Source organism: Schistocerca americana, chromosome X, assembly GCF_021461395.2.
Source record: "Schistocerca americana isolate TAMUIC-IGC-003095 chromosome X, iqSchAmer2.1, whole genome shotgun sequence".
NCBI classification, from domain to species: domain Eukaryota; kingdom Metazoa; phylum Arthropoda; class Insecta; order Orthoptera; family Acrididae; genus Schistocerca; species Schistocerca americana.
Window position 1 is genome coordinate 776474209 of NC_060130.1, and position 25038 is coordinate 776499246.

The 25038-nt window shown below is 40.3% G+C and overlaps 1 protein-coding gene across 1 annotated transcript in view; it reads right to left on the reverse strand.

The window, feature by feature from the left end:
* The window catches only part of LOC124555501 (solute carrier family 28 member 3-like), a 338777-nt gene that overhangs the window by 13191 nt on the left and 300548 nt on the right, over positions 1 to 25038 (reverse strand). Inside the window, exon 13 of the mRNA XM_047129428.1 lies at positions 3656 to 3814. Within this exon, the coding sequence (XP_046985384.1) occupies positions 3656 to 3814 (159 nt within the window). The remainder of the gene's footprint in view (positions 1 to 3655; positions 3815 to 25038) is intronic.

Here is a 25038-nt window from a genome sequence, read left to right on the forward strand (position 1 = left end):
TGCACACAATCAATATAGTGTTGAAGGAAAATTACTGTTGCGTACAAAGCTAAGTGCCGGCTGAAGTGGCCGTGCGGTTAAAGGCGCTGCAGTCTGGAACCGCAAGACCGCTACGGTCGCAGGTTCGAATCCTGCCTCGGGCAAGGATGTTTGTGATGTCCTTAGGTTAGTTAGGTTTAACTAGTTCTAAGTTCTAGGGGACTAATGACCTCAGCAGTTGAGTCCCATAGTGCTCAGAGCCATTTGAACCATTTGAACAAAGCTAAGTGGACACAAAGTGTGGATATGCATATCAGAGAGGGAGGGGGTGGGGGATGGATAGAGAGACCTCATTTTTAACGTGTTATTTGAACATAAGGCCATTGGTTAACAGTTATATGGAGATAATTAGGTTATTATAGTAGGAATAGAAGGTTAAAGCTTCAGTACAGACAGAAAGTATAATATTAAGGGCAAATGGAATAGCAGAAGCAGCAGCAGCAGCTACACATGTAACTGTATGGTTGATACAGGTGTTGCAACAACCCAAATGATCCTGTGTAACCACAACTGAAAGCAATGTAAGCAAAGAACTGAGTAGAATACCCATGACCGAAACAAAATTTGGTATTAGTACATGCATGTTTTAGCAGTTTTGAGGTGAGGATATACAACAGGTGGACTACGTCAAAAAACAAATATCTTTAACAGAATGGCCTCCTCTGTGCCAACTATTATGGATTCTGAAGATATCTGTCATACAAAAACCAAGTTAGGTGGGTTGCATTTTTTTCTTTTTTTACAATAAGATAAAATAATATGTGATGTAATGGAATATGATGGGAGCAAAACCAGTAATAAATATAGACTAATACACTACATACATTAAGGAAACACACACTACACATAATTATCAGGCGTAAGTGAACATTTATTAAGGGATGAGCTAACATTTATAGCCTTTTTCAGAAAAATCATTTACCATGTAAAAGCTTTGCTCACATACAAGCTCTTGGCATTTCTGCTCCTTTAACTTCATCTGGTAAATTATCATACATCTGCATCCCAACACGCAGCACACGTTTTTGGTAACAAGTTGTTCTGGACTGAATCATGTGAAGGTCAGACAGCTGTCTCATTTCATAACTAAGAATGTGTTCATTTAAAGTCAATGAGCTGTCTTTGTTTAATAGGTAGTTCTAAACAAATGACATAGTATTGTAAACGTAAACATGTAGTAGCATCACAATGACAAGTGTCGTGAATGATGTCTACATAATTCATTCTGTCTCAGATTGCATATTACATGAATTGTTTAATAGGTAGTTCTAAACAAATGACATAATATTGTAAATGTAAACATGTAGTAGCATCACAATGACAAGTGTCTTTAATGATGTCTAAATAATTCATTCTGTCTCAGATTGTATATTATATGAATTGCCTTTCTTCCAAGGCTGAGTTTTCCCAGAAGTAATTCCATATTGTAATTTGAAGTCAAAGTAAGAATAATATATTTATAGTAGAACTAAATTTGTGACTGATATGCTGAGCACCTTTAGAACATAACATACGGTTGGCAGTTTATTTTAGATATAATTGACCAAAGTATTCAGCTTAAGATTTTCTTCAAGCCATATACCAAGAAGCTTTATAGAACTTACACTGGATAGCTCATGGTTGTTTAGGAGTATGTTGGGGATTTCTTGTTTTTGAGATGAAAAGCTGAAATTGATGTGAGTTCTTTTTTGTACATTTATAATAAGATGATTCTCACAGAACCATTCACAATATGATAACCTTAGTGGTTTAATATTTTGGTTATGGACGTCTTTGTTAGTACACTTCGAGATATATGCCAAATGTCCCACAAAAGCATACTTAAAATGTTTCAAAAACCAGTGTAGTTCGAGGGATATAGGAATATACTTCAACCCTTTATGTATCACTCCCTTAAGTGCAATGAAGACAACAGCACACACAGGGTCATTTAAGCAATCTTTTTTCCATGCTTACATAAATGTATGGGGTGAAAATCACCCTATTTGTGGTACAATGGAAATTATCTTCTGCTATATGCTTCACTGCAGTTTTCAGGGTACAGAAGTGAATGTAGCTGTAGATACAGATTTAGATGAAGAACGGGAGGTCACTGGAGCATTTTATGGTGAATGTAACATCAGTACAAAATAAATGAACCAATATTGACCCCTTCAGTTGTATCAAAGTAGCAGCTCAGCAGTTCACTACAAATGTACTGTTACACTATGCAGGAAGTAAAATATGGTGGAACTTCAGAATATCCTTGTGTAAAATAACACACAGAAATGTTTGGAGCATGGACACATGTGTAGACATAAATAAGTCCTGCTTTAAGGAATCTCAGCTCTCACTGAACATAACTAATAAATACATTGATTTTCAGCATCAGTCCTGAGTCTTACATATCAGTTGTTCTATGTATCATTTTATGGAAATATATAAAACACTATCACAGTAAATTGTTCATTTACTGTTACTTCTGCTACTGTGTTGATTAATTTGTCACAGCATATGTAGACTGTTCAAGATTGAAAACAGTCAAACACTAAATTTGTAGCTTCCATAGTGATTGATGATGGTAGGGAGGTCAGATGCTGAGAATTTCATGTGTAGTCGCACACTAATGTGCTGCAATGAGCAGTTACTATGTAATGTAAGTAGCATTGTTTGGTTATGTTAAGGAAGAGTATGGGGGGGGACCATCACTGAGGTCACTGTTGTCAATAGTGTTAGCTCTCTTAGGTTACAGGTGGAGCTCAAGAAGACATTGTTACAAGAAATCAGAGTAACAGAATGATCCCATAAACTGTATAAAATGTCACTGAAGAGTAACATAAGCCTATTTTAATTGCACATCAACATACTGAAAATCAGTGTAGATAGTCATTGCAGTGACTATCCCCATTCAACTGTCACAATTTCAAATCAGTGTAAATATTCAAAAAAAAATTGAACATTAAACAGGGCCATACACTATTACCGAAGGGGAAAGGCCTGCTGCAGTAACCCTGTATTGTCAGATAGCACTAATTTTCTTTGAAATCCAAGTTCTCAGCTATATAAGGTTCTGATAAACTACTGTGAAGTGGTCACTTTCTAACATCACCTGGGCAGTCACAATTTTCCATAGTTTACACGATAATCCAGATATCATTACTGACTTCTAATAGACAAGGTAACATGAGAATCCAAACAGCCCTGGTAAACAAATACCTAACTTCCTACAAAACTGATACAACCACACATGTAATCAATCAATGGCCTTGGAGTCCCTGATAAACAGGAAAGAGGGAAGGAGAGGGAAAGACGAGAGGATGTGGGTTTTAAGGGAGAGGGTAAGGAGTCATTCCAATCCCGGGAGCGGAAAGACTTACCTTAGGGGGAAAAAAGGACGGGTATACACTCGCACACACACACATATCCATCCACACATATACAGACACAAGCAGACATATACAGAGGCAAAGAATTTGGGCAGACATAAGTGAGCAACTGGTGAGTAATACAGACACTTTGCAGAGAACAGACACTACAAAACTTTATAATCATGGATAGACTACGTATTAGATAAACTTCCTTAGGCAGCTACATAGTTTTCTCATTAGAAAAAATATTTTAAAAACATTCTGCTTACTGTGAGAAGATTCTGGTCCAGCATTTCACCAAGTTCCTGATAGGCCACAAATTCATTTACAAGCGTCTTTATGCCTATCAGTTTGGACACATATTCAACTTGTTCAGCTTCTACCCCCATGACGTATGTAAATGGAATAAATACTTTTGAGAGAATGAACTGTAAATTAAAATAAATCATAATGTGATTAGAAGTACTATTAAATGTCATGATACATTTAATATAATGTTCACTCTAGCACAAGTTACATGCATTTAATGAAAAATACTAAAACCACAGAAACATAGTTAAATGACTGAAAAATGTTAATTCATACATCATCTTCCATAGATTTCAGTGATATGGAATTGATCAAGGATTAGCTTAGCCTGGAGAAGAAGTCATCAATACAATAAAGTTTGACACAGTAAAATGTTTTAGTCTGTACAGTTAAAACTCTTACAAACTAACAGAAGTGACATCTGAATATTTTTCTGTGTTCTTGATAAAATTTGATTGCTAGACCCAAATATGGGTTTGTGTAAAGAAGCCTTTGTAGCAGATAGGCTATTAATGCCTTATCATCAACAACATTAACAGCTGTTTCACTGTAGAACCATTCCTCAAAGGTAGGTGAAAATACTGAGAGAAAGAAGATAAAATTTAAAGCATGTGTGATTTACATAAGTCTGGTTTTGGGACTCACTATTTAAGTCTTTCATAAATCCACAGTTTTGACTCATTGACTGACTAATATATCCCATTGTCAATGACAAAACATTAAAATTACTGTAGTCTCATTGATGGTATTGTTATACGAGCTGATGTCACTTCATGGAACACACACTGTCCATCTATGGAAATTATATCTTCCTAACATAGAGTCCAGTACTAATTTTTTTCCACTGTGCATTTACTTCTTTCCTTTTGCATAATTCTCCTGATAGATTTTGTTTAACTCTAGAGGGTCTTTCCTTTTGCCTGGTTTTATGTTCTTAAAATTCAGAATGATAAATTTCACTTTGCGTTATAATTTTTTATTACAACCAGTTCCCTATAGTACACACCCAAGGGGAAGTTTTATGTTTGGCGCAAACTAAGAAAGTGGCAAAGTTACATCAAATGTCAATAGAAGATGGCAATATGGCAACAAGGCAGCTTGTCAAAATATTTCTCCATATGGACATTTCCACCTAGCTGAATACCCAAGTATAAACGTAGAGACTGGGTGGGGTGGGGGGTGGGGGGAAGAGTCATGGGGGTCACCCAAAAGCATAGGAACTGCACCCTATTGTATTAACCACTAATGTAAACAAATTATTAAAGCTAAATTTTTTAAAAATATGCATTTTGCTTTTATTATTATTAAACTCCTACACCTCTGCTACATGTGGATGTCATGAGAGAGAGAGAGAGAGAGAGAGAGAGAGAGAGCAATCATCAATGATCCAGTGATCTCTCAGAATCATATACTGGGAAAGCCTAAAATTAACAGAATAACTTGTCTTGTTCGTTTGCTTTGCACACAGTTATTTCATCTCAAATTTAGACCACAGTTTTTCCTCCAAAACTTCTTTTGAAATTTTCCTTACCTGATTTATTGGAAACAAGCTCAAAAATACTTTTTTAATATATCTAAGAAGGAATTAAATTCATTGCTTTAGTGTCTCATTACTAAATATTTTACTCTTACTTTTGTGTAAATTCTCTCTAAATATTGTTACTGTGTCATTATTGCTAATTCCATTACTCAATACTTTTCTTTTATTACCTAAGATCATATGATCAAGATGTTGTCAAAATGAATATTATATCTGGTTGCTGATATAGTATTTTCTACCATCTTACTATTGGTGTTGTTATGCAGGATAGGGCAATGATCATTAACGACAAAAAGCACCTTCTGTCGAAACTGTCCACCAAAATCAAAATGAATGACAACTAAATCCCATCTCCCCCACTGCTCCTCTATTATTTATACAGATGTCACTATGATCAACAGTCCTCGATAATAGAAAAATAGGGTAGAGGCAACATCATTAAAATGTTGGAGTGAAATGTTTACATTAACGTCTTTGCTATGTAGCACATCTCTATATTAAATGTTTTTTGTTGTTGTTCTAAATACACAGAGGTGACAAAAGTGACAAGATACCTCCTAATATCACATTGGACCTACTTTTGTCAGGCATATTGCAGCAACTAAATGTGGTATGAACTCAACTAGCTGATGGAAAGCCCCTGCAGGAATATTGAGTCATCCTGTACCTATAGCTGTTCATATTTATGTAAGAGTTGCCTGCCAGTCCAGGATTTTGTGCACAAACTAACTTCTGATTTATGTCCCATATATGTTTGATGGGATTCATGTAGTGTGATCCAGATGGCCAAATCATTCACTCGAATTGCCCAGAATATTCTTCAAAACAGTTGTGAACAACTGTGGCCCAGGGGCATAGCACACCATCATCCATAAAAATTCCATTATTATTTGGGAACATGAAGTCCGTCAATGGCGGCAAATGGCCTCCAAGTAGTCATACATAACCATTTCCAGCAAATGGTCAGTACAGCTGCACTAGAGGACTCAGTCCATACCATGTAAACACAGCCCACACCATTATGAAACCACCACCAGCTTGCACAGTCCCTTGTTGACAACTTGTGCCTATGGCTTCTTGGGGTCTGAACCACACTTGAACCCTAGCATCACCTCCTAACAACTGAAATTAGGACTCATCTGACCAGACCTCAGTTTTCCAGTTGTCCAGATGTTGTCTGGAGCCCAAGAGAGGTGCTGCAAGTAATGTCATGCTGTTAGCAAAGGCACTTGCATCAGTCATCTGCTGCCACAGCCCATGAATGCCAAATTTCACCACACCCTTCTGACAGATATGTCCACTGTATGTCCCACATCAATTTCTGTACTTATTTCACACAAGGTTGCTTGACTATAAGCACAGACAACTCTACGCAAACACCGTTGCTCTCAGTCATTAAGTGAAGGCCATTGGTAACTGCGTTGTCCATGGTGAGACATAATGCCTGAAATTTGGTATTCTCAGCACACTCCTCACACTGTGCATCTTGGAACACTGAATTTCCAAATGATTTCCAAAATGGAATGACCCATGCATCTAGTTCCAACTACCATTCCGCATTCAAAGTTTGTTAATTCCCATTATGTGACCATTATCATGTTGGAAACCTTTCAGCATGAATCACCTGAGTACAAATGACAACTCTGCCAACAAACTATCCTTTTATACCTTGTGTGCTTGATGCTAGTGCCATCTGTATATGTGCATATCACTATCCCTCTTATCACCTCACTGTACATGTGTCATGATATAGTAATAACATTGTGCACGTGCTTCATGCTGCACTCTTTTCTTTAATCTTCTACAAAGGTTTATGGACCCAATCCACAGTTCAAGAAAAAAATAGGTACTGTTATTGTACATCTTGTGACAGCAGAAACATGTTTGCACATGTTGTGCAATTTTTACAGTTCACATTGTATGTGGCCAATTGTCAGGCAAATATTGCAGCTGTACATCTGTACTATTTTATATGGCTACAATGGATTTCCAGTCACTGAGAAACAATATGGGGCTGAAAATGAGACCACATGGAAGTTTGCAGAATGAAACATACTACGTGCATTACACAGTGTGTACAAGGTGTGTATTATTGATGTGAAACACCAGAAGCATTGTCTGTGGATGCTACAACAACAAAATATACATGATTAATGCCACACTGGAAACATGAGAAAAGGCTGATCATGCAGTTAGTCAGATCATTATTAGAACTGTTGAAGCAAAACTCATGGTATTGTCGGTTGGATGTGAGATTGTCTGAGATATTTGGAACAAGCTACATGCTGTGTTTGAACAGAAAACAAAGCAAACTGCACATTCTGTTTGGTCAGAAGTTTTTAGTTTTTATAAGATTTCAGATGAGGACGTGGTAAAACACCTCACTCATTTTGAAAACTTTGTTCTTCTCATGCACCAACTCAGTGTGAAACATAATGAATCGTCATTAATGGTATGAGCACTTGACACACTGCTCGTAGTTAAACAAGACATGCCAGTGGCACTGTTCACTATCAATGCAGATGTTACCACTGTATTGAATGTTATTTCATCAAATAAGTGCAAAAAGTTGACATACAAAATGAAGCTGTGTGTAGTGGATTTGGTCATATTCAAAAGAAGTGTCAAACAAAACCAAAAACGTGTTCATAGCCAAAATAAAAGTGAAATGCCTGACCAGGCTTTCATTACTGAAGTATTGAGTGCAGAATTAGACAAGAACTAATTGTGGAGTGATGAATCACATGGCTAATAATACTGAGTGGTATACATTCCTTACCAAATTTGCAAAATCACTGCTGATATGTATGAGCAATGATTCAACTATGAACATGCTAGGAAAAGGGTCTATTTACTTTTAAGCTTTTGTGAATGGAGGGTGGATGTAATGCCACATGAATTATGTTTTGTATACTTCAGAAGATAAGAAAGAAATCTCTTCTTCTCCGTCATGTGCTATGGACAAGGGATTAGACTTTTACTTCATCCAAAGATAAGTGCAATTTCTGAAACAATGTCATTGTTAAAGCTTGTGGTATATGAGGTGGAAATTTATTGAAGCTGTTGATTTGAATGACAGAACCAATTCTAGAAGGCTGCTAGATTTGTTACCAGTAGGTTCGGACAACACGTAAGTGTTAAGGAGATGCTTAGGAAACTCAAATCCCTGGAGGGAAGGCAACATTCTTTTCAGATGGCACTATTGCAAAAATTTAGAGAACTGGAATTTGAAGCTGATTGCCAAATGATTCTACAACCGCCAACATACACACATCAAAAAAAGTTTTGCATCACCTCAGTTCCAACAGTTTCGGAACCCGTACAGAAAATTGGAATGGAGATCAACATAAACATCATCCATCCTTTTTACTGCTCATGAAAACCACACATTGCATGTTGTATCACCATACAGCAAGACCTTCAGACGTGGTGGTCAAGATTGTTGTAACTGTTACCTCTAAACCCAGTAGCACGTCTGCTTGTATTGATGCATGCCTGTATTCGTCATGGCATACTATCCACAAGTTCATAAAGGCACTGTTTGTCCAGATTGTCCCACTCCTCAATGGTGTTTTGGCATAGATCCCTCAGAGTGGTAGGTGGGTCAAGTTATCCATAAACAGCCTTTTTCAGTCTATCACAGGCATGTTTGATAGGGTTCATGTCTGGAGAACATGATGGCCACTCTAGTTGAGAGATGTCATTACCCTGAAGGAAGTCATTCACAAGACATGCAGGATGGGAACGCAAATTGTCATCCATGAAGACAAATGTCTCGCCAATATGTTGCCGATACGGTTGCACTATTGGTCGGAGGATGGCATTCACATATCGTACAGCCTTTATGGTGCCTTCCATAACCACCAGTGGCATACATTGGCCCCACATAATGCCACCCCAAAACAGCAGGGAACCTCCACCTTGCTACACTCACTGAACAGTGTGTCTAAGGTGTTCAGCCTGACTGGGTTGCCTCCAAACACGTCTCTGACAATTGTCTGGTTCAAGGCATATGCGACACTCATTGGTAAGGAGAACAAGGTGCCAATCCTGAGTGGTCCATTCGGCATGTTGCTGAGCCCATCTGTACTGCATTGCATGGTGTCATGGTTGCAAAGTTGTGCATCATGCAGCCTATTGCGCATACTTTGAGCCATAACACTACGTTCTGTGGTTGCACGAAAAGCATTATTCAACATGGTGGCATTGCTGTCATGGTTCCTGTGAGCCATAATCCATAGGTAGCAGTTATCCACTACAGTAGCAGCTCTTGGGGAGCCTGAGCAAGTCATGTCATCGACAGTCCCTGTCTCTCTGTATCTCCTCCATGTCCGAACAACATCACTTTGGTTCACTCCGAGATGCCAGGACACTTCTCTCGTTGAGAGCCCTTCCTAGCAAAAAGTAACAATACGGATGTGATTGAACTGCAGTATTGACCATCTTGGCATGGTTGAACTACAGACAACACAAGCCGTGTACCTCCTTGTGGGTGGAATGACTGGAACTGATCAGCTGTTGGACCCCCTCCATCTAATAGGCACTGCTCATGAATGGTTGTTTACATCTTTGGGCAGGTTTAGTGACATCTCTGAACAGTCAAAGGGACTGTGGGACTGTGTCTGTGGTACAATATCCACAGTAAATGTCTATCTTCAGGAGTTTTGGGAACTGGGGTGATGCAAAACTTTTTTTGATGTGTACACATTGCACATAAGGGCCATGAAGATAAGATACAAGAAATTAGGGCTTGTACAGAAGCATATAGACAGTTGTTTTTCTCTTGCTCTATTTTTGAGTAGAACAAGAAAGGAAATGACTAATAGTGGTAGAGCATACCCTCCACAACACGCCGTATGGTGGCTTGCAGAGTGTCAATGTAGATGTAGATCCTTGTGATCCTAAGGTAAATCTTGCATCAAAGGAATCTCTGAAAATTTGGAATGAACACTTTGGTCATCAGAGCAAATGTCATGTTTAAGTGTTGAAGTTCAAGAGTTTGAGGAAGAATTTTGTGAAGCGTGTACTAAGGGGAGGCATCATCAGAGCACTTTTCAGTCATGACACAGTCTGGAGAAATGATTCATGGTGATCTGTGTGGGAATAAATTTCTGGGAGGATCTGAACATTATCTGTGCTTTACACATGATTTTTCAAAACTACATAGGGTATATTTTCTCAAGCAGAAGTCTGAGACTGCAGAGAAGATTGCAGAAATGCTGAGCATTGTGAAGAATTTTTGTAGCTGATTACCAAAAGCATTTGACTGTGATGGTGGATGCGATTTGAGAATACTGATGAGAAAGATTCGGTGAAATTAAATGTTGTACAATTCAGTGTCCCAAATCATTATATTCCAGGGCAGAACACATGTGTTGAGTATACCAACAAAACTGTTGTGGAACTAGCTAAAAATATGTTGTTAGCTCAGGGTTTGCCAAAGCTTTTGTGGGCAGAAACCGTAAACACAGCTGTTTATATCTCAGACAGAACTGGTACAAGTTGTGCAAGTGTGTAAAAAAATTAAAAGCTGAACTTAGAAGTGTACAGACTGAACTAAATAAGAAGTAAACAGTAATAAGTGCACTGCATAACGATTTACAAAGATGTCACAAATGTACGCAATGTGTTGGACAGTGTCTTTGCATCTGAAAGCAATCATAATACTTTAAACAACATAAACAATACTGGACAGCCAAGAACAGTGATTATCATGCACTAGTATGACATATTTGGAAGGCAAAGTAGGCAGTGAGTATCTCAGTAATTACAACTATGTAAAAAGGCAGGAGTGCATGCAGCCTCTATTGCTAAAAATTAAAATATTTATTTAATCAGACAATCATGTCAGGAATTATGCAGCCTACATGAAAAATTTAAGCATAAATAATTGGTAATACAATCCAGAGAACACTACTGTCAGGATCCCCCATGATTACAATGCTACATAATTGCAGCGATCTTCATAAATAACAAAGACCATGCTTTCTTAGGGCAGATGCAAACAGCATTGCAACAAAAAGAACAAAATTCTGCTACTGACGTCCTTGTTGCAGGTATGCAATATATGTGTGGCTTATATCATTGGTCATGAGTGAACGAAGAAATTAGGCACAAAATCCTGTGTAAAGCTAAGTACAAAAGCAAAAGAGCATTATAATATGTGTTTTGTTGATGTTCCTGGAGATACACACTTGCACACAGCTCATGGGCTCCATCTGAATTTAGAAGGCAAAGAATTAATTGTCAAAATAATTTTTGTAAGAGGTGAACACAAGAGTGCCAAGAGTAACAGTTCTAGAATAATTACAGTGAACAGATTCAGATAGGGAACCACCAATTTTAGATACAGGAACACCACCTATGGCAAAGGAACAGAGAAAACAGATTGACTCACAACAAATACATTAGCAAATAGAAATGTAACAGAAGACTAAACACCAGCAGCAACAGAACCGGCAGCAGCAAAAACATTGAGAACAGCAGCTGTAACATCACTTGCAGAAATTCCACCAGCAGCTTTAACTGTAACATCACTTGCAGAAATTCTACCATCAGCTTCAAGAAATCCAGCAGCTTTAAATCGTCCAATTAAAGCCAAGGTGGAATACAGCAGAGGATGAAGTTTTTAACTCGCAACAGTCAACTGTTGTATCTATTTACCTTTCAGGATATTTTCCATGCATACATGTATACAGGGTGTCTCTCCTAAGAGTCGTCAGGTGCATGTTCTCTGGTGTTGCAGCAGATATTTTCAGTTTTGCTTTTGCATTGTGTAGCTGAGTCTGCCCAAACAAATAGTGCTCATCATGTATTCCATGTGATGCCCTGTGTCAACAGGAAGCATTGGTTTGTTTCCCATCACAAACAAAATGGTTTTTAAAGTGGAATTTTACATGCTCATTTGATAAAGTGGTCTCAGATTAGACTGGTGTGACATTTGTTATAATGGTATTTATTAACAGGGACAGTAAAACTCTAAGAATAACCAGTACTCCAGCAGAAACAGCACTTCCCTGGCCCTCACTGACTGCTACCACCAAGCATACAGAGCTACTGAGTAGCTGCTGCATTGCTGTTTACTCTTCTTAAGACATATCAATAAAACAAATATTACACTAGACTACTCTGGAACCACTCTATTGAATGGGCATGTAAAATTCTGCTTTAAAAATATTATGAAAAGGAAAGTTGCCACTTGTTGAAATGCTGAGTCACAGATAGGCACAATAGCCACAACAAAAAGACTGTCACAAATAAGCTTTTGGCCAGCAAGACTTTCATCAAAACACACACACACACACACACACACACACACACACACACACACACACCTGCAATCTCTGGCACCCACCCAGTCACCCCTCCCATCATGCAATGGTGCTGCTGCTTCCAGAGTGGCTTCAGTTGCCAGAGACTGCAGTCGTGTGTGTGTGTGTGTGTGTGTGTGTGTGTGTGTGTGTGTGTGTGTGTGTGTGTGAGCGCGCGCGTGCGCTTGCGTGTGTGTGACATCTATTTTTGCTAAAAGCTTTGCTCGCCAAAAGCTTCTTTGTAATAGTGTTTTTTGTTGTGCCTATCTGCCCCTCAGCATATATGGTGAGTGGCAACTTTCCTTTTCATAATATTATTACATTCCATCCTGGATTTTCCATTGTTTGATTTCTGCTTTAAAAATTATTTTGTTTGTAATGAGAAACATACCAACATTTTCTGTTGACACTGGGCATCGCATGAAAGATGTGATGAGCACTCTTTCTTTAGGCTGTCTCCAGATACACAACGCAAAAACAAAATTGCAAATACCTGCTGAAACACCTGAGATAATGCCCATGATGATTTTTAAGAGAGACACCCTGTACATCACCAAAGAAATAGAAAAGAAACAAAAACACTAACTTTCAGGGTTCAAGAATAAACTGAGTGAAATAGAGATCTTAATTAACAGTAACAGTAAATTCTTAAATGTACACATATTATATATTACTGGGCATTGTACGAGATCTCCTGAAATAGACTGTGTTGTGATACTGCAGTTCAGATTAGAACATCACTTTTTGAGAAAAATTCAAGGATGGAGGGAGGAGCCGCACATTTATAAAAGACAACACAACTGCTCCACCATGGGAGATATGCAACTATCATAGCACTGGAAAAGACATAGAACTCTCTGGAAAAGAATTCAGATTCCATTGTTTCTGTAATATCATTCAACACACAAGAGTGTATAAGATGTCTTGTCCAAGTAGCTGGTGGAATAGGACACAGTATATGTTTTGTAAATTTAGGATTCTTTGACCATAGTGTGTTACATATGCTGATAAATTTGCCAAAGAGCACATCTAAACACAAAAAAATTATAACACGATGATTAAACTTCTGACCTACACGAAGAGACAAAGCAGGTAGACTGTATATCAGTTGCAAACTGTAGACAGTAATTTGAAGCTATTTAAATACTTTTTGCTTGTACTTCACCTACCACTTCTGTTTAAAAATTGTATGTACCAATGCAAAATCTTTCATGTGGATCATCACAGCACCATCACATCAGTTAAAATAAGGAGAGAGCTTTTCTCTCCCAGCAAAACCAAATTTGGGATTAGTGAAAAATTTAAAAGGTACATCATCACAAACAAAAAGGTCGCCTGGAATGCAGTTAATGCAGTCAAAGAGCAACAAAATTTTAGACTGCTTGAGTCATCACTAAACAAAAAAAATGGAGAATCTTATACACTGAAGAGCCAAAGAAACTGGTGTAGGCATGTGTATTCAAATACAGAGACATGCAGTTGGAGTGACACGGGACCGCTGATACTTCATCAGGTAACATGTACATAAGCATCCTGTCTGATCACCTGCATCCATTCATGTTCATTCTGCATTGGGCAATGCCAACAGCCTGCAAGTTATGATTACCATCATAACGAACCACAGCAACAGTAATCCAACCATTACCAGCTTGATGGGCGTCTAATTGGGTAAGTGCAAAGTTAATAATACAACCACAGAACACTGATGGACCTTGCAAAATAACCTGCGCTCCTTTATTGGAAACTTTGACCTCCAAATCGTCTAAGGCCTTATACACAGTTAGACGCGAACGTGTATATCTTCTCCTATAACGAGGCATCTCAATTAATTGTCCGATGCTGCTGCACGCGCTGCTGCACGCCGACTGAAGCCGGCTTTGACTGGTGTTTTTGCAAGGTCCATCAGTGTTCTGTGGTTGTATTATTAACTTTGCACTTACCCAATTAGACGCCCATCAAGCTGGTAATGGTTGGATTACTGTTGCTGTGGTTCGTTATGATGGTAATCAAGTTAAAAATGTGACTGGTTTACACAGTCTCTAGACCGCGCGAGTCCGCGATTCAGCTTTGGCACGGCGCCAGTGCTTACGCAACGCTGACCTCCAGCGTTGGTGATGTCATACAGTACTCATCTGTTAAAAAAAACTGTTCTCACTCTATGGCCTCCGGTCAATGTAGCGTACCTCCATGATCAATAAATACACAGTAGTTGATTTGATTATGATTTTTATTTAATTAATAATATTACATATACAATTAATTGAGAATAAACATATTAATTTCTATAATAATGTATTACATCTCCAGTAACTTGAACTTTGGCACATCTTCCTGCACCATTCATCCACAGGCACACACTCTCCTGTTCACTTATTTTACGATAATGATGGTAATCAAGTTAAAAATGTGACTGGTTTGGAATCATTTAATGCAAGAGATCTTATAGCCTTCCGTACTTTTCATGTTGGAGAAGTGTTTAACAGGGACTTGGGTATTTCCTACTTCACATCGAACCAGCCGTTTTCCCTTAGAACAAGGAATCATCGTAAAATAAGTGAACAGGAGAGTGTGTGCCTGTGGATGAAAGGTGCACGAAGATGTGCCAAAGTTCAAGTTACTGCAGATGTAATACATTATTATATAAATTAATATGTTTATTCTCAATTAATTGTATATGTAATATTATTAATTAAATAAAAATCATAATCACATCAACTACTGTGTATTTATTGATCATGGAGGTACGCTACATTGACCGGAGGCCATAGAGTGAGAACAGTTTTTTTTAACAGATGAGTACTGTATGACATCACCAACGCTGGAGGTCAGCGTTGCGTAAGCACTGGCGCCGTGCCAAAGCTGAATCGCGGACTCGCGCGGTCTAGAGATCCTACCGCGCGAATCCGGGATTCGCCACAGTCGACTTATCGTGGCTTATATAAGTAAACACCAGTCAAAGCCGGCTTCAGTCCGCGAACCACAGCAACAGTAATCCAACCATTACCAGCTTGATGGGCGTCTAATTGGGTAAGTGCAAAGTTAATAATACAACCACAGAACACTGATGGACCTTGCAAAATAACCTGCGCTCCTTTATTGGAAACTTTGACCTCCAAATCGTCTAAGGCCTTATACACAGTTAGACGCGAACGTGTATATCTTCTCCTATAACGAGGCATCTCAATTAATTGTCCGATGCTGCTGCACGCGCTGCTGCACGCCGACTGAAGCCGGCTTTGACTGGTGTTTACTTATATAAGCCACGATAAGTTGACTGTGGCGAATCCCGGATTCGCGCGGTAGGATCTCTAGACCGCGCGAGTCCGCGATTCAGCTTTGGCACGGCGCCAGTGCTTACGCAACGCTGACCTCCAGCGTTGGTGATGTCATACAGTACTCATCTGTTAAAAAAAACTGTTCTGACTCTATGGCCTCCGGTCAATGTAGCGTACGTCCATGATCAATAAATACACAGTAGTTGATTTGATTATGATTTTTCGTAAAATAAGTGAACAGGAGAGTGTGTGCCTGTGGATGAAAGGTGCAGGAAGATGTGCCAAAGTTCAAGTTACTGGAGATGTAATACATTATTATAGAAATTAATATGTTTATTCTCAATTAATTGTATATGTAATATTATTAATTAAATAAAAATCATAATCAAATCAACTACTGTGTATTTATTGATCATGGAGGTACGCTACATTGACCGGAGGCCATAGAGTGAGAACAGTTTTTTTTAACAGATGAGTACTGTATGACATCACCAACGCTGGAGGTCAGCGTTGCGTAAGCACTGGCGCCGTGCCAAAGCTGAATCGCGGACTCGCGCGGTCTAGAGATCCTACCGCGCGAATCCGGGATTCGCCACAGTCGACTTATCGTGGCTTATATAAGTAAACACCAGTCAAAGCCGGCTTCAGTCGGCGTGCAGCAGCGCGTGCAGCAGCATCGGACAATTAATTGAGATGCCTCGTTATAGGAGAAGATATACACGTTCGCGTCTAACTGTGTATAAGGCCTTAGACGATTTGGAGGTCAAAGTTTCCAATAAAGGAGCGCAGGTTATTTTGCAAGGTCCATCAGTGTTCTGTGGTTGTATTATTAACTTTGCACTTACCCAATTAGACGCCCATCAAGCTGGTAATGGTTGGATTACTGTTGCTGTGGTTCGTTATGATGGTAATCAAGTTAAAAATGTGACTGGTTTGGAATCATTTAATGCAAGAGATCTTATAGCCTTCCGTACTTTTCATGTTGGAGAAGTGTTTAACAGGGACTTGGGTATTTCCTACTTCACATCGAACCAGCCGTTTTCCCTTAGAACATGGAATCATCGTAAAATAAGTGAACAGGAGAGTGTGTGCCTGTGGATGAAAGGTGCAGGAAGATGTGCCAAAGTTCAAGTTACTGGAGATGTAATACATTATTATAGAAATTAATATGTTTATTCTCAATTAATTGTATATGTAATATTATTAATTAAATAAAAATCATAATCAAATCAACTACTGTGTATTTATTGATCATGGAGGTACGCTACATTGACCGGAGGCCATAGAGTGAGAACAGTTTTTTTTAACAGATGAGTACTGTACGACATCACCAACGCTGGAGGTCAGCGTTGCGTAAGCACTGGCGCCGTGCCAAAGCTGAATCGCGGACTCGCGCGGACAATTAATTGAGATGCCTCGTTATAGGAGAAGATATACACGTTCGCGTCTAACTGTGTATAAGGCCTTAGACGATTTGGAGGTCAAAGTTTCCAATAAAGGAGCGCAGGTTATTTTGCAAGGTCCATCAGTGTTCTGTGGTTGTATTATTAACTTTGCACTTACCCAATTAGACGCCCATCAAGCTGGTAATGGTTGGATTACTGTTGCTGTGGTTCGTTATGATGGTAATCAAGTTAAAAATGTGACTGGTTTGGAATCATTTAATGCAAGAGATCTTATAGCCTTCCGTACTTTTCATGTTGGAGAAGTGTTTAACAGGGACTTGGCTATTTCCTACTTCACATCGAACCAGCCGTTTTCCCTTAGAACAAGGAATCATCATAAAATAATTGAACAGGAGAGTGTGTGCCTGTGGATGAAAGGTGCACGAAGATGTGCCAAAGTTCAAGTTACTGGAGATGTAATACATTATTATAGAAATTAATATGTTTATTCTCAATTAATTGTATATGTAATATTATTAATTAAATAAAAATCATAATCAAATCAACTACTGTGTATTTATTGATCATGGAGGTTGCAACAGCCTGCAACACCCTACATGTCCATAATTGCTACAAAGTGGCTCCAGGAACACTCTTCTGAGTTTAAACACTTCCGCTGGCCACCAAACTCCCCAGACATTAACATTATTGAGCGTATCTGGGATGGCTTGCAATGTCCTATTTCAAAGAGATCTCCACCCTCTCGTACTCTTATAGATTTATGGACAGCCCTGCAGGATTCATGATGTCAATTCCCTCCAACACTACTTCAGACATTAGTTGAGTCCATGCCACATTGAGTTGTGGCACTTCTGCATGCTCGCAGGGACCCTAAACGATATTAGGCAAGTATACTAGTTTCTTAGGCTCTTCAGTGTAAATTCAAACATGTAAGAAAGACAGTGCAGGTAGAAACAAACAGTTGTAAAGTTACATTAACCTAAAAGTAAGAGGGATCTTAGTCGCAATAAAAAAATTACTTCACTAAAACTGCTGAAAGTCTCACAGAGCATCTCAAAAACCAACGTCTCCTAAAACTGCTTCCCAATATCTGCACTGGTGCACTACTCTTACCATTAATATCAGAAGCAGAGATATAAAAAGTAATTCAAACCAAAATGAAGAAAAAGCCACCAACAGGGCAAGATGTGATCACATATTTTCTCCTTTATAAGTAAAACAAATGTATTAAGAAACAGTAGTCACACATATTGAACTCCTTATTCCTCAGTGACACATTATCAAGTAACCTCAAAACTATGTTTGTTTTGTTTTAGGGCACAAAAACAACTAGAGTCATAGATGCCCATGTCAAAACTGTACAACACAAAGACAAAGAGAGGAGTTAAAAATGGCTACACGTCAATCACCAACAACAGAAGAGAAGACAGGTAAAAACAGCAGGGATGTGGAGAAAAGTCTATAAAATACACCATAGAGAAATGGAGGTTCAGAACTAAAAACTAAATTTCCTTTGCCATATTGTTATGAAGGATAAAAAGTAAAACACAGTCAACGGCCTGCACATCCTTCGCTAAAACTTCCGATAACTCAGACAGCAAACACAAATGGGAATGAAAGCAGTTAAAAAAGGGCAGTCCATCAGGGAATGGTTGACAGTCAAAAGTTGGGCACCAAGTGGTGGGGAGTACCACATAACAAATGGCAATGGCTGAAGAGACAATGCCCAATGTGCAACCTTGTTGCGACAATCTCCTCGCAGTGAGAGGGCCGAAAGGAGGTCATCCAAGCTGCTGGGGGAGACCTAACAGCTCGGAGCTTGTTCCTATGAAGGGAGGACCAGTAGTGGTGCCAAACACCTGCCAACAGATGGCAACACAGAGATCATTGAAGGGAATATAAGAACTAGTGGACTGAGGTACAAGGGCTGCAGCCCTGGCAGCAATGTCAGCAGCCTAATTTCCTGCCAGACTGATGTGACCAGGAACTCACATAAACATCACAGTGGCTCCATCAAGAATGAGCAAGTGACAGCTTTCCTGGACCCATTTTACTAAGGGATAGATGGTGTGCAGCACACAGAGGCTTTGAAGGGCACTGAGACAGTCGGAGCAGGTGACACAATTGAAAAGCCTGTGTTGCTGGACGTACTGCATGGCCTGACACAGGGCGAAGAGCTCTGCTGTAAATACTGAGCAGTGTTCCAGAAGCTGATAACGAAAAATGTTGGCACCAGTGATGGAAGCACACCCAACACCACAGTCAGTCTGAGAGCCATAAGTGTATACAAAGGTACTATCATGAAATTCCATGTGAAGGTTGTGAAAGTGAAGGCAATAGGATGAGGCTAGAGAAGTGTCCTTAGGAAGCACATGAAGGCCAAAGGTAACATGGGCTGCTTCATGAAGCAGGTTCACACCCACCAGGAAAGTTGCAGGTAGTGTGAAGTTAAGCCGCCCGAGCAGGTGCCGGAAGGAAACTCCAGGAGGTAACAGAGAAGAGGGATGCACCCCATACTGGCAATCAAAGGAGTGATCAAAGAAAGAGACATAGGATGGGTGGCCATGCATGGCAGACAAATGGCATGCATATATGCTGAGGAGAAAGTCATGGCAGTAAGTCAGTGGTAGTTCAGAAGCTTCTGCATACAGACTCTCGACTGGGCTTGTGTGAAAGGCACCAGTGACCAAACGGACCCCACAATGGTGGACAGTATTGAGTCATCATAAGAGGGACAGATGTGCAGATGCCTAAACGAAGCACCCATAATCTAGTTTTGTACAGACAAAAAACAAGTACAAACGAAGGAGGGTTGTTCGATCTGCACCCCAGGACATACCACTGAGGGCACACAGCACATTGAGGGATCACATGCAGCAGGCTCCCATATAAGACATATGGGAGGACCAAGGGAGTTTCCTATTAAGCATAAGCCCCAGGAATTTCATAGCTTCAATGAACGAAAGAGTAACAGGCCCAAGATGTGAAGATGGTGGGAGAAACCAACTGCGCCACCAGAAATTCATACAAACGGTTTTGTCAGTGGAAAAATGAAAGCCATTGTCAATGCTCCAGGAGTAAAGTTGATCAAGATATCGCTGAAGATGCCGCCCAATGGGATAGGTCCATGGAGAACTGCAACAGATGGCAAAATCATCAACAAAAATGGAGCTGAAGATCCCCGGTGGGAGACACGCCATTACAGAATTAATAGCTACAGCAAAGAGGACGACACTCAGGAGGGAACACTGTGTCATACTGTGTTCTTGAATAAAAGTGTTTGACAAGGCAGAACCCACTTGTACCTTGAAAACTCGGTCTTTTAAAAATTCCTCAAGGAAACAGGGCACGCGGCCACGGAAGCTCCAGGTGTACAGAGTATGGAGGATACCAGTTCTCCAACAGGTGTCACAGGCTTTCTACAAATCGAAAAACATGACCACAGTCTGGGATTTCTGCAGAAAACCATTCATGATGTGGGTGGACAAAGTGGCAAGATGGTCAACTGCAGAACGCCATGCTCAAAATCCACACTGTGCAGTGCGTTAGTAAGCGAGACTCGAGTCACCATATCAGCTGGGTATAGATCATACATTTCATCACCTTGCAAACACAGCTGATGAGCAAATTGGGGTGGCAGCTAGAAGGAAGGTGTTTGTTCTTACTGGACTTCAGTATGAGTATGACAGTGGCTTTACACCAGAGTCTGGGAAATGTGCCCTCTGCCCAGATGCGGTTGTATGTATTAAGCAGAAAATGCTTGCCCGCAAGAGAAAGGTGCTGCAACATCTGAATGTGAACAGTGTCTGGCCCTGGGGCAGAGGATATGGTGAAGTGAGAGCATGATCTAGTTCCCTCATAGTAAAGGCAGCATTGTAGCACTCTTGATTCTGAGAAGAGAAGGGCATCGCCTGAGCTCCCTCCACTCATTTCCAATGGGAGAAGGCAGGGTGATAGTGGGAGCAGTTCGAAATCTCCACAAAATGGTGGCCCAAGGTGTAGGAGATAGCTATAGGGCCAATGATGACATCGTCTGCTACTGTCAACCGGGAAGTTGGGGAATGGATCTTGGTCCCAGACAGCTGTCGGAGGTTGACTCACATGATGGAAGAGGGAGTGGAACTGTTAAAAGAACTAGTAAATGAAATCCAGCTAGCTTTTTTGCTATCCCAAAGAACGTGATGAAACTGTGCAAACATCTATTTACAATTAACGCACTTTGCCATCATAGGATGATGGTTAAAAACATGGAGAGCATGTCCCCACCCATGAATTGCATCATGGCATGCCTCAGTCCACCAAAGAACTGGTACACAGCATGGTAAAGAGGACTTGCAAGGAATGGAACATTCTGCGGTGGTAAGGATAACGTTTGTAGATATTCCACCTGGTCATCAGAACTGGGGAAATGATTTCATCGAAGGTCACCAGGAATGAGTAAAGCCTGCAATCAGTCTTAGTAAGCTGCCATCTGGGAGTGCATGTAGGTGGGGTGGGAGTCAGCAAACAGATAGCACATGGGAAATGGTCACTCGAGTATGTGTCAGAGAGAATGGACCACTCAAGGCAATGGGCAAGAGGATCTTTGAGTTGGTGAGTTGGTGAAAGAGAAGACCATTTGCCATTGTTTGACTTCTTTGAGCCTTTCCAATTAGCAGAGGAAGACTCAGATGTTGGGTGGCTGTAGAGACGTAGGAAGTCTTCATGAGAGTATTCCTTCTGTCCTTTACAAGCTGCTGGTTGTGCAGCTGGTGACTTTGCCCTGTGAGGCAAAAGTTTGGTGGCATGTTGCATAGCTGGAGGAGGAGACAGGGACACTACCATGATGCTGGGTGATTTCGCAACCGTGGTACTAAATCCGATGTTGCATGTCTGTGTGGCCACATCTTTTGTGGAGCAAGAGGTAGCAAGAACAGTACTGTAGGTGCCAGATGGTAGAACACATGGTTTCTGACTACCTAAGAACTTGCAAGCAACCGCGTAAAGCACTTTTTCCTTACTGGGTTACCTGGACAGTCCGCTCATCGAGATACATGGGACAATAGCAGGAGGTGGTAGCATGGTTGCCATTGCAGTTGATACAGCAGGGAGAAGGTGGTAGATAATTGCCCTCGTGAGCATTCCTGCCACAGGTTACACATTTAGCTGGGTGTTGAAAGGACTCTTGTGTGCTGTTGTAATGATGACACTGATAGCAGTACATCAGGTTCGTAATATATGTTCTGACTGTGATAACTTCATAACTTGCTTTGATCTTTAACGGAAGAACCACCCAATCATAAGTGAGAGAGTGTTTGTGGGCAGTAAGGAGGCATCTACTTTTCTTCTTCTCCCGATGGATAGCAATGACTCCCTGATCAGAGAGGTACGTTTGGATTTCTGCCTGTGTCAGACCATCAAGCAGCTTAGTGTAAATAACAGCATGGGAAGAATTCAGTGTTTGATGGGCCTCGACATGAACAGGATAGCTGCGGAGGAATGAAGCTGCAAACAGTTGTGCTCGAGAAGCAGAAGTAGTCTCCAAAGGCAAATTACCACTGCATAAATGAGAGCAGGATTTCACAGGGCCTGCAATTGCATCAACACCTTTCTCAATAATAAACAGATTTACCACTGCAAAGGACTGACCATCTTCAGTATGGGAAACCATGAGGAACCTTGCTGCAGATGGGAGAATATTTGACTCATTAGCCTCATTCAGTTTCTGTTTCATAGCCATTGACTGTGACGATGATTGGCTCATTGCGAGAAAATCCCCCATGATTGCCAGCATCTCCGATGGCACACTCCTTCCAACTGGGGGCCCCCTTCCAAAGGGGGTGCACCCAATTTAGGTGATGATTCACACCTGACAGAGGGATCAATTGGCAATTTGGGGAGGTAGCAGCTCAGGCAATCACCCTTCCCTGGGCCTGGCCTGTACCAGGGGGTACGTGTGAACCCTACCTGTCGAACTGGGGCTGGGAATTGTGCAAAACCCAGTCACCTGTTGCGAGGCAGATACATGGGCCAGCCTTCAGGAGGGCACAGGGGTGGAGAAGAAAAAGAGGAACCTCCAATGACAAAGTGGATGGAGGATAGGAGAAGGTGATCGAAGAAAGAAAAAGGAATGAAAAAACAGTGGTGAGACTGTTCCAATGTCAGACACTGAAAATGCAGAACACATTCAGAAAAATACCACAGATATGTTCCCCAGGAGTGAGGAAAAGGAACAGCAGGAGGACAGACATGCAGCACAGAAGGGAAAAAATGCTGCAAAGGCTGCAGCCCCATGGCAGCCAAGCGTGAACCAGCCACGGAGTGGGGAGCCCCCTGGGGGGAATAAACTCACAACTATGAAAGTCATAACAACATACAACAATGGAAGTAAACAAGACACTAGTAACTACAGGACAATATTCTTAGTATTCAGTAAAATGCTTGAATACACCATGGCCAGCAGACTAAATTCATTTCTGAGAAAAAGAAAAAAGCTTTGTATCTGCTCAGTTTGGTTTCCAGGAAGAGAAAACTATAACTGATGCAATTTAGGAATTCCTACATTACACTCTATGTCTTTTTGAAAAGAAGGTACCAGCCAGAGGTACTTTTTTTTGTCTCACAAAGGTCTCTGACACATTTAATCACACCATCTTGTTGAAAAAGATTTATTCCTATGGTAGAAGAGCGACTGGCCATGACTGGCTTAAGAGCATCTCAACACCCAAGGACAGTAGTTCTAATAAATGAGGTCAAGTCTTCAGACATTGCGAGTACTGCATGTTTATCTACAGTAACTATAACACATGAGTTTCCACAAGGCTCAGTCTTAGACTCCTTATTTTCTTGCTTTACGTCAGGTGTGACAAAGATTTTGACTCATGGGCTATGCCCAGGCTTGAGTGCCAAAGCGCACAGCCTCACTTCACTCACCACCACACCATGCTGTCTGTGCATGAGGAGGGGTAAGATGGGAAAACAGCAAACACCTGATATATAAATGGCAGTACAGTGGTACTGCATATGGCTTGGTCGTATATTTCTGAATGGCCTAGATCACAAACAACATAAGTTTTCAGTATTAATTAATTATATTTGGTGTGCTAATGGCATAATATAATTTTTATCTGGTACAAACTGTTGGCATATGGACAGACACAAATGATTTCATAGTTTCGCACTGAGTGTGCCACATAATCATGACTTCTTTAGTTCTATAATCGAAAAAAGTCTTTCACACAAATATGTTGACTGAAACATAGTAGCACTTTGGCAACCTCATTATAGAGACTTGGAAAATCTAGCTGAAAAAAACAATGAAGACATCCTGGACAGTTTTAATGTAAAAATATTAGCAATTAAAATTGGAATACGTTACATCTGCATCATCATAATTCTTGCAAGGCCAGAAGAGACTGATTGTCTTTGTCAGAATGAGTCCCTTCTACAGCATGACTTTCTTTCTAAATACATCCCAATCAAATCAGAAAGAAGTTACCTTGCAATGTCTTACTGTAGGCATCTGCAGTCCATTTAGAATGTTATAATTTTTGTTGCTGCACTCCTTTCCCCTTTCTAAATTCAACAATAGTGAGTTTTAAACTGAAAAATCATTCCACACATGCCCCTTGAATTAACTAATGGACTTTGCAGTAATTTATGAAGTCTCCATACTCTTTTCTCATTTCCATTGGAAACTGTTGTAACTGAAAGTGGAATAATGGGTGCGACTTCCGAAATTTTTCATAGCACCGATTTTGTCAAGTGCTCCATGCCTAAAAATTTAGCACAGAGTGCTTCTTGATGTACAGAACAATGACTCCTATCTGTTGA